Source organism: Haliotis rufescens, unplaced genomic scaffold (genome assembly GCF_023055435.1).
Source record: "Haliotis rufescens isolate VD_foot unplaced genomic scaffold, xgHalRufe1.0.p SCAF_43, whole genome shotgun sequence".
Taxonomy (NCBI): domain Eukaryota; kingdom Metazoa; phylum Mollusca; class Gastropoda; order Lepetellida; family Haliotidae; genus Haliotis; species Haliotis rufescens.
In genome coordinates this window covers 1,221,877-1,236,965 of record NW_025964146.1, presented here as the reverse complement: position 1 = coordinate 1,236,965, position 15,089 = coordinate 1,221,877, and the positions used below count along the sequence as shown (strand labels likewise).

General features: G+C 38.4%; 1 protein-coding gene across 2 annotated transcripts; it reads right to left on the bottom strand.

Moving 5' to 3' along the window:
- Positions 1–4,998: 4,998 nt before the first annotated feature.
- On the bottom strand, positions 4,999–12,483 carry LOC124124522 (sushi repeat-containing protein SRPX2-like). 2 transcript variants are annotated; one of them, XR_007218198.1, is made up of 9 exons: positions 11,804–12,481; positions 11,547–11,691; positions 10,320–10,438; positions 9,984–10,166; positions 9,661–9,840; positions 8,693–8,872; positions 8,016–8,273; positions 7,031–7,191; positions 4,999–5,133 (listed from the first exon to the last, which is right to left on the bottom strand). XR_007218198.1 is itself a non-coding variant. In XM_048383016.1 (9 exons), the coding sequence occupies exons 5-9, from the start codon at positions 9,905–9,907 to the stop codon at positions 5,011–5,013; spliced, it is 969 nt and encodes a 322-aa protein (XP_048238973.1). In that variant the 5' UTR covers positions 9,908–10,166; positions 10,320–10,438; positions 11,547–11,691; positions 11,804–11,836; positions 12,027–12,483; the 3' UTR covers positions 4,999–5,010. The 2 variants fall into 2 exon arrangements, 1 of the variants encoding a protein (XP_048238973.1); XM_048383016.1 differs by having other exon boundaries at positions 9,661–10,166; positions 11,804–11,836; positions 12,027–12,483.
- Positions 12,484–15,089: the final 2,606 nt, after the last annotated feature.

Below are 15,089 nucleotides of genomic sequence, written 5' to 3'. Positions count from 1 at the left end.
TATTAAAACTATTTGATAGTGATTCATAAACATATGCTTATGATTAAGTCGAAATTGTACAATCGACACTGTGTTTAGAGGCACTTGGCACTGTGTTGCTAAACGAACATATTTCTTAACCGTTATTTCTTTAGTTATACACAACAGAATCTCTGCACTTGTATAAAGCAGACGTAAATCAACATTAATATATCGTTTTTAGTTTCAACAAAAGAGAACACAAACGGTATTTACGTTAAGATTGGTCGTCATCATATATACTTTGGATGAAAAGTTGACCTAACATTGGAATCGTTTCAAAGTGTAATGATTATTACAAAACGGGTTGAGAGTCTTCTTACGACGTAAATTGTAATAAAAAGGTAAATTGTTATACTTGCAGCAAATTGTAATAGTTTTGACGTAAATTGTAATAACGTAAATTGTACTAAAATTTGACGAAAATTGTAATACGCAAATTGTAATATAAATTGACGTAAATTGTAATAATCTCAACATGCGGTAAAATGTAATAACCTTATAGGTTTAGTGTCAAAGGGGGGATTACTAGAATGAACTTAGTTTTCTTATTTATTTGAGAAATACTCTGTGTGTTTTGTACTTAATTGTAATATATATTTTCATCATAATTGTTCATATTTAACCTGATGGAATCATATTTCAATGGTAAAGTAGGTAGTACTATACACAATGAAATAATTATAACGTAACAAACTTACACAAATATATTGATGTGTAAATGTGGAAAGTATTTGTACATATTTTATGCGGAGAGGGGTTTACTAAGTTGCAAGAACTTGCCCCTAATACAATTCTCATTTTGTTCTGTGAATAAAATATGTTTTAACTAAACTAGCAAATGGATGACATGTCATTCTGCAGTAGTCTGTGTGCAAGCTGATTTATACATGTTCATATACATAATATCAATTTATTTTTATTCAAGTTTCAATTTTTATAACGTTGCTCGGAGGATGTAAAGCAAATAATGACAATGTCCTGTGCGATGTACATGTAGGTATGTGAACCCGCAAGGACTACCTTTATCAATTATTTTACGTGCAGCTTGTGTCATGTCTGTATTGTTAGAATGATACTTAGCAACTGTACACATCGAAATGTATGACTGAAAGATCCATCCTCGGGTTAAAGATGATGGATTACATTAGGTACGTCTATTCGACAAATAGGTTAATTGATTTATCATCCAATAGTAGCTTAGCTAGGAGTCCATTGCAATAACATTGAGTTACGAGTTACCGAAGAGAACTCTGTGCAACCGGATCCTGAAATTATGTCTATTTGCATTGGAGGTTTACTTAATTTGATAAGGTGCACATGACCGGTTCCTTGAAACAAACGAGACAATTCAATCCTATTTATACATTATATTTTGACGAAGAATTCAAATACAACAAATGAGTGACAGATCTCCTGTGCAATGTCAAAGGAAAAAAACCAGCAAATGCAGCATAGATTTCCCATGCATGGGGAAGGAGAATACTTAATACATAACATTATATACAATGTTTTTATTAATATCAAAAGAGGGGCGTGGATATTCTTTACCTACATTGCATATACTATTAGATATTGTGTATTCTCGATCTCTGTGAACTTCTCACAGATAAAAAAATAATAATAAATAAATGCAAACCATGTTAACTTATGCAATATTTGTAGCAATGTATGATTAACATTTGGATCATTAATATAACATAAAATATTTCCTTTCATAGGAGGAAGTATATTTAATGAAATAAATGAATAAATGTAACTGTCTTGATTCCTTTCATATGTCATGAAGAACTAACAACAACTTACTGACAAATTTTGCTGGGATAATAACTCCTTGCCCCAACAACAAAAACAGAATCCATCATGATAACAGCACGAAATCATAATTCAAAGCATACACAAATAATATCCGGTATCTTCGGGCATGTCTTGTTGAGTCTCAAAGAGCATCAATATGTATAATAAATTTGTTGCAATCAATTATTGCTGAAATATATCTGTTTTGATCAAGTTGAAAGGATGGAAAATCTATAATGAAAAGGGTTTTGTCACTAACGTAAATATTCTCTTTGACCTTATACGAAGAGTATTCTATGATCATTAAACTCGGCAATCGTTGGTAGATTGCGCCAAGCAACCTTGATACCAAATTTGGTACCTCACGTATAATGCGGTACATAATTTTCGAAACAGATAATTACGTTTTTCATAAGTTATCACTAATTTGTGACATATATACGGACAAAACTTACCTCAGAGGATAAACTTCTCTGGGGGTTTAAGAGTATTAAAATAATTCCAGCTAACATCAAGCACTGTAATAACTTACAACATACTTTGTTAAAATTCTGATGAAAAGACCAGTAACTATCTAAGAAACCAAATTTTCTGTTGCTGCGATACTTGGGCCTCATCAGCATAGACACACAAACACACACGCACGCACGCACGCACGCACGCACGCACGCACGCAGATACAGACACAAACACGTGTTGCACACACTACATACCCATACAAAAACACCCACACACAAACAGTATATGTGTGTATACATGTACGTATGTATGTATGTATGTGTGTGTGTGTGTGTGTGTGTGTGCGTGCGCGCGCGCGCATGTAGGTGTGTATGTAATGACAGTAAAATGTGAGCTCTATGTCATTGGTATCACATATATGACTGCACTTCTACATACTCTAGATGACAGTATCATGTACGTAGATGAAAGTATGTAAGTGGACGATAGTATCTAGATGGCATACTATCATCTACGTATAAGATACTATCATATACGTAGATGATAGTATTTTCTACGCGGATTGTAGTATCTTCTACGTAGATGATAGCATGCCACAAACATTGCATTTAAAGTGGGTTAGCAGTAGTTGAAAAGAGCGATTCAGCATGAAATCAAATTTGAAATGGGGTCAAACAGTTGTTACATAGTGCATGAAATACCCTCTGAAGACATATATTGAAGTCTCAAATTTAGAAGTTTTAACTCAATTTCAGAAAAAAAAGTGATAAGGGTAGGCAATTAGAACTAGGTAAATCAATCGGAGCAAAATATAATTTGACTTTTTGGTAAGTCACCAGTCATTTCATTGGAATTTTAAGAGAGTATGTTATTACAGTGCTTGATGTTAGCCCAAATTACTTTAATCCTCTTAATCTTTCAGAGGAAGTTATGTTTTCAGGGGATTATTGTACGCATATATTTCGTATCAAGGTTTCTTCGCGCAATCCACCAGCGATTGTCGAGTTTAATGATCTTCAAGTACGTTTCAAGGTCAAAGAGAAAATTTACTTAAGTGACAAACATATTTTCATTATAAATTTTCAATTCCTTTCTATTTGGATACAAGCAGATATATTTAAGCAATTGATTGCAAGAAATTTATGATAATTCGTATACTCTTTGAAACTGTACAAGAGTTATCCGAAGATACCGGATGTTATTTGTGTATTCACGGGATCTGTCAACTCATTTGTTGTATTTGAATTCTTCGTCAAAGTAAAATGAATTGTATAAATATGATTAAATTCCATCGTTTGTTTCAAGAAAAGGATCATGTACTCCTTATCAACTCGTATAGCGTTTCCACTGCAAATCGACACACTGGTTGTGTTTGTACCCTTCGTCATCACTCGTTCAGTCGTGTCGAACTGGTCAAAGTACTGTTGAAGCAAGTCATGCAAAAAAAATCTTGAATAGCCTTATAAGAGTATTGAACAACATGTCACAATTAAGTTATTTGTCGAATATACGGTTGTGTAACCAATCATTTTGAACCCAAGGATGGATCTTTCAGTCATTTAAATTTATCGATGTTGACACCACCCTTTAATGACGATTGTACGATAAAGCCTATACCAACCATCCCTAACTTAACAGTTTTGTACGTTTGTCATCATACACAGTATTTCTCGAATTGTACATGTGAAACGCAAGCTCAACTGACAAAGATCATTTCTAGTCATTTGGCGTCTTGGACACTACGGTAGTAAGGTTATTACAATTTACGTAAGAATTTATTACATTTTACCGCAAGTAGAGATTATTACAATTCACGTCAATTTTTATTACAATTTGCGTATTAAAATTCACGTCAAATATTATTACAATTTACGTTGTTATTACAATTAACGTCAAAATTATTACAATTTGCTGCAAGTATTACAATTTACGTCGTAACAGCAACTTTGCATTGGAACTAAACTTCCTACAGAACATGTGCCAATTGAACACTTTCAGCATCATTCACCAAGTTTATTACACTTTGCAACTTTATTACAAAACGGGTTGCTATGTGCATTTCACGTTGTAATAAAACTCTCAACCCGTTTTGTAATAATTATTACACTTTGCAACTTTATTACAAAACAGGTTGTAACAGCGCTTTCGTGCGACAGGATTTCTAAACCATCACTTGATAGTCTTGAGTACTGTTCTGCGGCGCCAGGCAGCATAAAGACACTTCATAATGCAAGTTGTGTGAGTGGTGGGTGAAGACGGTAGGGCAGGACATGTTTAACCTTTTCGCGATAAAGCTGGTGTCATCACTGATTTCCCGAGATCCATTCACACAATTATCAGGGCTATTTTGCCTTTGGCGCCTCATGTCATCTATTTCGGCCGACAATCAAGACTGGTAATTCTCTGGCGTTGAATGTAATATTATGGAAATCGGTTTGTTGCTATTATCTACATCAAATACCATATAAATAGTTTATTACAAGGAGTCAAGTTGACGCTTGGTGGGAAATGGCCAGAGGGCGACTATCATGGAAATAGTGTTCTCGATAACATTGTGGGCCTTTAAATGAACAAAATGACATATAAATACTTTCGATCAGACCACTTGCAATTTGCATACAAAACAATTGAAAAAAAAGATAAATGATCAATTTGATATTTTAAACCTGGACAAACAATAGTGAGAAATGATATTTAGCGTACATTCTCCAGGTCCCTTCCCGCCCGGCATTTTCGTCACCCTCCCCACGGGACATGCGTCACACTGGTGTGATCCTGGCCGAGTCTGGTATGTTCCTGTGGGGCACAGGGAGCAGGGTTCCACGCTATCACTGGAGAAACTGCCAGGACCACAGGGACCTGTTGGAGAGCAATACGGGCTGTTATATTTGTGCGAGGGTGTGCAGATAACCTGTAGTGTTAGAGAGCAATATGTGGCTGTTATGTGTATTGGAAGGTATCCAGATTACCTGTGAGCAATATGTGGCTGTTATATGTGTTGGAAGGTGTCCAGATTACATGTAGTGTTGGAGAGCAATATGTAGCTGTTATATGTGTTGGAAGGTGTCCAGATTACATGTAGTGTTGGAGAGGAATATGTGTATGTAATATGTGTTGGAAGGTGTCTACATTTCCTGTAGTGTTGGGGAGCAATATGTGATGTCATATGTGTTGGAAGGTGTCCAGATTACATGTAGTGTTTGAGAGCAACATGTGGCTGTTATGTGTGTTGGAAGGTGTCCAGATTGCCTGTAGTGTCGGAGAGCAATATGTGGCTGTTATATCTGTTGGAAGGTGTCCAGATCACGTGTAGTCTTTGAGAGCAGTATGTAGCTGTTATATGTGTTGGAAGGTGTCCAGATTACCTGTAGTCTTGGAGAGCAATATGTGGCTGTTATATGTGTTGGAAGGAGTCCAGATTACCTGTAGTGTTGGAGAGCAATATGTGGCTGTTATATGTGTTGGAAGGTGTCCAGATCACGTGTAGTCTTTGAGAGCAGTATGTAGCTGTTATATGTGTTGGAAGGTGTCCAGATTACCTGTAGTCTTGGAGAGCAGTATGTGGCTGTTATATGTGTTGGAAGGTGTCCAGATTACCTGTAGTCTTTGAGAGCAGTATGTAGCTGTTATATGTGTTGGAAGGTGTCCAGATTACCTGTAGTGTTGGAGAGCAATATGTGTATGTAATATGGGTTGGAAGGTCTCAAGGTGACCTGTAGTTTTGTAGAACAATGTGTGGCTGTTATGTGTGTTGGAGGGAGTCCAGATTACCTGTAGTGTTGGAGAGCAATATGTGTATGTAATATGGGTTGGAAGGTCTCAAGGTTACCTGTAGTTTTGTAGAACAATGTGTGGCTGTTATATGTGTTGGAAGGTGGCCAGATTGTCTCAAAGCACAAAAGAAAACAGTCAGTAAACATTACAGCAACAGTAATAAGTCTCGACACTGCGAGACTTTGGCGTGAATATAGTCTTATCCGATATCCGAGAACATGCAGGAGCTTGATAGCATCGTTCTCTCGCAGTAAATTCCGATGTCCAATAACGACGTTATTTCGACGGAAAACCTATGGTTAGAATGCGTCCAAAGAGAGTCGTATTTTCGTCCATTGACCATGTTCGAAATAACTACGTTTTCGTGTTTGTAGTGATGTTAGGTTCATACATCCCTCCATCGATATCTCACGTGTTTCGTGCATTCGATCGTCGAATGAAATGACAGTCCATGAGAAGTGAATTCACCGTTTGCAGCTCCTGTTGGTCGTAAGAGTATCGCCAAAAACGTCAAAACCGTTTATGGAGTCACGTCACTTTGCAAGTGCATATACAGGCGTATAGCTTTCATTTAGTCGGACAGCAGTCAAGACGCTGATAATATGAATATTGCAGTGTACAATATTTCAGCACTGAATTAAATTCATTGTTCATAATATTTTGTTTATTGCCTTTTGTTTCTTTCAGGTACTGACTAATCGAAACGAGATCGTTCCACTGATTGATACATGAATAATTATATGACCATAGGAGCGGTTCACCGTAGAGGAACGGACACTTGCATTGTATGCATACGCGGTTTTCAAAGGAAATTCGGTTAGTGAAATTTAAGAATTGCATTTTATGATAAAAGAGAGTATTAGCCTAGTATGATGCTCACAAAAAAATTCATATCCTTATATATGATACTTACAATACCCAAATACACTTGGTTATAACTCCCAATGTATAGCTATTGAATACATTTAATGGGTAAGTTTACCTCATCACAGCTGTTCGAAGAATCTGACCCCTCAGACGCTGTCGTGAAGCCGGTAGGACACGGAACACACGTGAGACGTCCTTCATGTTCCTGGTATGTTCCAGTAGGACACAGAACACACTTGTTCTTTGATACATCAACATAGGATCCTTTTGGACAAGCTGTTAAATATATGTTGTGGGCTTGTTTGATACCACATAAACACGTTACTTGTCCCATAATATAAATACATTTTTATCATTAATTATTTTAGACTTGAGTTAATAATTGACATCTGAACATGTGCTCAGCTAGATATGTCTCAATATTGTGATGTAAAATTTTGCTTTAAGAAATACAGCAGAATGCAGCAGTAATGGATTGCTTGGTATATGGTTCCATCGACTTTAAAAAATTGAGAATTCAGAAAAATAATATAATAGTCACTTATATAAAAGCATCTATTGGCCAATTTCTTCATTACCTTTGGAGACAATTATGACATGTAAAAGTCTGATCAACACGGCAAACGTTCGAATTCTAATAGTTGAAATTCCAAAGATGATTTGGTTGCTGTTGTGTTTGAGTCCTAAACATGTTTTGATTCCAACGCGTTAGGAACGTGTTTAGGTTTGTGTTTAGAACACCTTTTGTACAATGTGAAAAGGGTACTATTCTTCAGATGAGCATACAATAGAGCGTTGTTACATATTAAATGTCTTGTAATTCCACAATAGATCATATACATACCCACATATTCTAAATTTACAAACAGATGACATAGATGAATTGCTTAGGCTCACCTTTTCGTGAACACCTGGTATCTTCACTATTTGATAGTGAACACATGCTCATGATATAGTCGGAATCATACAATTGACTCTGCTTTATGCAGAGATTGCTATTGGATATGGAAGGGTTTTGTCGCTTTATATTATTGTATTTGCGATGTCGAATTGAAATATATATTACATACGTTTACAATAATCAACAAATTCGTTCCTACTTGATATCGACACGGTGAAGGAGCATGGATAGACCTTGTGTCCTGACTTATCCCTGGCATCATATTTCACTGTATAGTTCCCTGCTGGATAAGCCCTTCCGGGTCGCAACCTGGAAGTCAAGGTCACATTCACAAAGCCTCCTTTTGGTGAGTCGATAGCCTTGACCTTTGACCACGTGATGTTGATGCTTGTTTCATTTGCTTTGAGGAAATGAGTCTGACTGGGAGGACAGTTGATGATCACGGGAGGTGATATGTCTAGGAATAAAGCAAGTGATGTAAGATAATCGAAACATGAACAACATGGTTGAGGTTTAATGTATGCGCTGGTCCTTATATATACAGTTCCTCAGTAGGTTAGTGTTCTCTAGAGTATGGGACCGTTCTTCCTTCGAAAATACTACAAAAGCAGAGAACACGTCCTGCAGCGAACGCTGTTTCAGACAACAGTAGCTGTTTACAACTTGACCTAGCACTTTCATCTACCTGTTTATCATTTATCATGTTACATCTAGTATGAAGTAGAGGAACAGGTGCTACTGACCTACACAGGTGATACTGAACTACAAAGGTGATACTGACCTACACAGGTGATACTGAACTACAAAGGTGATACTGACAAACACAGGTGATACTTATCTACACAGATTATTCTGACCTACAAAGGTTATACGTACCTACACAGGTGGTTGACTCCGACCACGTCTCATCAGACTGACAGGTCCTCTCTCTGATACCAAAGCTGGGCCCGAACCCGGACTCACAGGACAAGCTGCAGGAGGTGCCCGTCCTGACAGAGGTGGTGCTACAGCTGAGGTGTCCGTTGGTCACATGTTGCGGAACCAGGCACTTCTTCTCTGTGAATCAAATAAAGACAATATGTACACACACACACACACACGCGCGCGCGCGCGCGCGCGCACACGCACACGCACACACTCACACACTCACACACTCACACACTCACACACTCACACTTAGACACACGGATATATACCCGGATATATACTGAAAACGTTGCTTTGTGTACGTCAGAGAATTCAACCAATTAGAACTTGAACTAAGTAAGATACCAAGGCTTCATTAGTTGACCTAACAGTGCTGAATGTTTTTAATTATTTCATCTTAAATCATATTCACCATCATTAAAGAATAAGAATGCTGTTTTTATATTTCAGTGTACTATTGCTGTGGCCCCATATGCAAATTACCAATACCCTATGTCTGTCGAAAGAGCTAACTGATGAGCATCGTGTGGTTACAATGCTTGACCTGATAGATCATTTACTAACCATTTTGTATTGTTGGAATATTGTTCACTTTACTCATTTCTGCCAGAACTGGTGATGTCTGTAGAGTGCGTATGGCGTGGTAAAAACCATTTGCATAGACTTTGTCAATTTAGGCTGAAACCTACACTGATCAAATTCATGAAGTCGTCAAGAAAGCCCTCAGCACATAACAATAACCACGATTCTACTTGAGGTGGGGCAGGGTTCTCAACAAACTGTGAACAACTGGTCCCATCATTAGCTAACAGGGATTTCACACCCTTTTTCACTTTTCACATTCTTATGAACTGTCATATTATTGTACAATGGACAGAGCAGAGATTTCTTATGCTTATGGAAAGGGTTTTGTTCACCTATGCATGACAACGATGCAGTCCAAGTTTCATTTTCCAAACACGTGACCGTCTTCACCCCCGACGCCAGTTTGTATCCATTGTCACACAGAAGAGCACAGACTGCACCAAAAACTTGGGGGGCATCGGTACAGTTGTAGAGGCCATGGGACACAGAGGGAGGAGGGGGACACTTGTGTTCTGCATCCAAACAACCTAACTTTAATACGAACTGTATATTTAAGTAAAGCCAAGGTGAAAAGATCATATATTACCTTCAATAAAAATGGGTCGATTTGACTTTGTAAGGTAGAATCGTATGTTGTAGATCCAGACCGACATACCAACACACGCAGCTGTTGCAGATCAGGTTTTATTGACCAAACACTTGATTTCAGAGGATGGTGACTTCAGTTTATACCCAGAGTTACACTGTAGGATGCACACATCGTCCAATTTATGAATTATGCTGGTCCGACAGTGAACGACTCCATTAGTAACTTTGGGCGGGGGTTGACATGTGATTTCTGAAAAACGACAGAGCAAATGACTAAGTTTATTATTCTTTCAGTGTATAGCTGAGTCATTGATCATCATTAAACTTTAAAACACCTTATCTTAAAATATTCACAATATTTTACACAATGACCTTTTAACACATTTTTCTATCAGAGACATACCAGCACATGAGGCCGATGTTGACCAGGATCCTCTCGGAAGACACTTGACCTCGGAAGAAAATGCTTTATAACCAGAGTTACACTGGAGATGACACACTTCATCCACCTTATGAGACGTACTGAAAGTCGCACATTGAATCACACCATTCAAAACTTTTGGTACAGTGGAAAAGTAGTTTTCTGAGAAATGAAACAGACCCCTATAAACTTAATATGTCATTTTGAGTGTGAAATGTGTTTACATCGCAGTAATGAATATTCAAGGCGGGCGGTAAAACGCTGGTTGATGACATCCTCAAGCCCATCATGGTGACCCAAACTTCAATACGACAAGCATGCACACTTGGGACGTACTTTGGCTGGGAATTCCAAAGTGACGTGTCACCAGACATTGTGATGTAAACACATACATGTATTATAGAGTGGTTTCATTGCCCATCTCACCTTATCTCACAGAGAGTCTGTGTTGCATATGTGTCGTCAAGTGTTCCACCTCATTTGTCAGTATTTACCAATTTCTTATTTTCGATAAAAAACAGCAATGGTAGGAAATCAAATGTTCATAACTAATATATCACTGAAAGCATAAAATATCTAAGTCTACTCTGACAAACGGACATTATAAGATGAAAACGCATGGATAACGGTTGACCCGAAAATAACCAAGAAGTGATGAGTGCCACCAGTGGGGAAAGATACGCGAAACCTTTTCGCGAACACCTGGTATCATCACTGTTTAATATTTATTCATGACAACATGCTTATGATCTAATCAATCGACTCGGCTTTTTGAAGATTTTTCTTATGAAAATGTAATCGACGCTTCTATTTTCACTTTGTTCAGATTTGGGACTTGCCTGTTTATCAGACATCAACCAATTGAAGCGTCATGGTTTGTTTGTTTGATACACCCTGGACCAGACAATCCAGTGATTGACCTCATGCGCATCGATCTGCGATAACTGGGATAGGATGGCATGCATCAACCAAGTCAGTGAGCCTGACCACCCGATCCCGTTAGTGAAGAGTTAATGGATGATATATGATGTATTTGTATTATTCTGTATGTATTCGACTCCATCCTATTAGGGATGTTGACAGATTAACACGTCTCATGCCATTAACATTGGCATGAAGTAATCAGTGGTACAATGGCTATTAATGCACGATTCGAGAGGAACAGAGATTTCTACCTATTTCTAACCTATGCACGTCGCTCCGCCATACCATGTTCCTTCACAGCATCCTAAATGTGTTCCCTTGTTTGAGTAACCATGGTTACATGTCAGTGTACACTCTAGTTGAGTCAGGTACATGTAGTTTGTTGTATCACACTGAAATGTTCCATGATATGTCGTCGGAAAGGGACATCCTAAAATTATAATAATTCATATTTGATATTTAAATATATCAATTAATAGAATATTACAATAACACAAAACAAGTATTGCAATTGTAGAGATACAAAGTTGTTGGATACTTACCAGGAACTTCACGAACTGGTCTTTTCTGCAACCCTATAAAGCAGAAATAGGGAGTATGTGTATGTAAATAGCATATCAGCCCTGTCGTATATGGGAGCACGTAGTATAAAGAGGTTTACAAGGTAGAAGGTGAATAAAAGTGTAAGATGCCATTCAGTATTCTATCTCTCAATAGATCTGCTGTGTTGTTGACAAGCTACATACACAGTGTCTGTGTACTTACCGTCGTAGTGTTTAGATCCTGTAATGCGACCTATTACCATCAGCAAATGAAAAACATAGATTGTTGTCATAAACATGTCGCGCACATAAGCAGATGCAGGTGTCCACTAAAACAAAAATATATACTTATACAGACATCCAACCCCTGTCAAGAATATAATAACACAAAAAGCTTTGCATTGACCGCAAAGATTTCAATAGAAAAACCTATTACTATCTACCTGGTTGATTGACGCTGTTCACAACACGGCTTACCTGTTCCTTTAACCTTATCTTATTTTCTATCTAACACCCGTTGTTTCTCATGATAGTCTGCCCGTAGAGGAAACATCGCTTGCAAAATGATCTGGAATTCTATCATTTTATAATCTTGAACAAGAGGGTATTTTGCTTACTTGAATTGAAACTGTGACCCTTCAGAGCACACAAGAAGTCCACAGTAAGCTAAAACACGAACAACAGACATCTGTCCACTTATCTATCCACCATCCATCTATCCATTGATCCATCCAACATTTATCTTTCTATCTATATACCTATCTGTCTACCTGTCGTACTTTAGCTACTCGAGAGTCAAAACACAATAATGTCCCAAGTTATACAATGTAGGTTACAGACATGCAAACACTCACCATCTGGCTGATCAGCTACACACCTGCCTACACACCGTCCTACGTTCTACCTCGCTATGTGATGTACAGTCACGTGTTGTTTATTAGCATGATCAAATACGTACTGACTGGTGATAATATACTTCAATTTCACTTTGGAAAATCTACATAGACTCATTAAATAGAGTACGGAAACAGTCAAACATCTTGGACTTTGACAGTCAATAACAGCCTAAGTGTGAGCGGAGTATGTATTAAATGATGGTTTATGAACCTTTAGGATGTCATGATTTGCTTATTACATATGCCCACTTCAGCTGAAAAATGGATTTTAAATGACAAGGGTCGATTCACAAAGTAAAACAGGAGAACAAGTTGTTCTCTACGTTGGATGCATACGACTCTTGCTCTGAAGTTGTTTGATCCAGGTTACAACATTCAGGGCCCCAGTAAAGTTTTCAACAAGTTTTATGGCAGACATGTGGAGGACGTTTCCAAATTTGACGCATCACTGACAAAAAATATGTCCGACGCAATTTGTAGATGACAGAAAGTCCCTGTTCTTTATTTAGCGGTATGCGGTTGAATGGCAGGTGGACAGGGGTGGTAACTGCGGGTGGATGGTATAAGAGAAAAGCATGCGGGTAGGCGTGAAATTTGAAAGTGTGCATCGCTGTGAGTGATAACCTGATGTACGGCTGTTGTCAACACTATGATTCTGCCACGAAATTTGTAAGTAATAAATTGCATATGCATGCATGATATATTTATTTATGAAAGGGGTGTAATTTGATATAATGTTCGTTTAAAGCCAGAATTATTTGAGAGTTACCACCGTGTTCTGACGTGTGCATGTTATTACCGTATTTACCGTATTTTTTGGATTATTACGGAGTAAGTTTGTATTGTGACAAGCTAGCTGTGTTTCGGACATGAGGATATGCAAGTAAGTTTGTTGTTTTGTATGGTTTCAGCTTGAACCTGCTTCGTATGGTATACGTTGAACATTGACTGTTTGGATCACAGACTAAAGCAGTGTGTGAGAAAATGCAGAATCTGATGTTTATTGACTTTGAAACCTACACAATTCCTTATTTTGATTTGTACCATTATGTTCCCGGGGCTTTTTCAGATGGACAGTTGACTTGCCTTTGCATGTGTTTGTGACGGGTTCCACCGGTTGGGCAGGATACGCTCACCTTTCCACCAACGCCTGGTATCATCACTATTCGATAGTGATTCATAAACATATGGTATAGTAGGAATCGTACAATCGACTCTGTGTTTAGCAGATATTTCTATTGCATATTGTCGCTTAAAATTCTGTACAGCGTCGCCTCATCAAAGTTACATTACGTATCATTTTAGATGCCCGAGAGACAGCTTGCCTGGAGAAAATGTTGATTATTTAAAGGAGGTGGATGATTACCAGGCAATCCTAAGAACGTCCCAAAGATACTCTACTAGATGGTGCCAGATCCAGGCAGTTAGTTTGCCACTGAACCTTTACAATTCCATGTTGGTTATTGCAGTGTATAACAACAGGGGCCCAGTGCGGTCTGGCATTGTCATCTTGGAGAGTAGCACCAGGTTCATTAACGTTCAAAGCAGGAAGGTCAGGTGGCCGAAGAATATAGTCTCTGTACCGTAATCCTGATTTCCATTGACGTTATACAGAGGTGTTCAGTGATGAAGACTGAAGCCACCCCATACCATAACCGACCCACTACCACATCGGCACTGTTTTCGTTCGGTTTCTTAATTGAAGCCTTCACCTCGACGTGTATAGAATCGAATCCGACCATCGTTTGACTGGAGGCTGCAGCAAGACTCGTCCCAAAACAATACCTGCGGCCATTGCTGCCGATTCCAATGACTAGGAAGCCTGAAACAAGCAAGACGAGCAGCTCCATGATGAGCAGATTGAAGTGGTGGACGTTTTGAATTGATCCCGGCAACACGGAAATGTCTCCTATGGTCTGTGCACTGACATTCACATGCCCGCAGCTGGAGTCTCAGTACACTTGATGTGGTGAATCTGTGACAAAGATCTGACAGGATAATGTAACGGTCATCACCCTTGGCTGTTGCTTTAGGTCAACCTGATCGTGGTTGCTCTTGAACTCTACCCGTCGTTCGAAACCTCTCCCACAGTCGAGAAATGACAGATGGCGTCTTGCAGCTTCTCTGATGACTGTTCCACCCAGCAGCCACCCAAACGCAACCTCTGTCTAACTGGAATAATGGTCTTCGTCATGGTTACTAAACAGACAGCAAAAGATTCGAATGCCTCAATATTTTATACCTATATTTGCAGTGGTTTCACAGGCCTCACGTAAAGCACATGCATTGTTGCATTGGGAGAAACAACTGTTGCACATAAAACGGCAACGTGTTTAAATTCACCGAATTCAGGCAAGTTTCATTCTGGTGAAAATGTTTTTCACTCAACG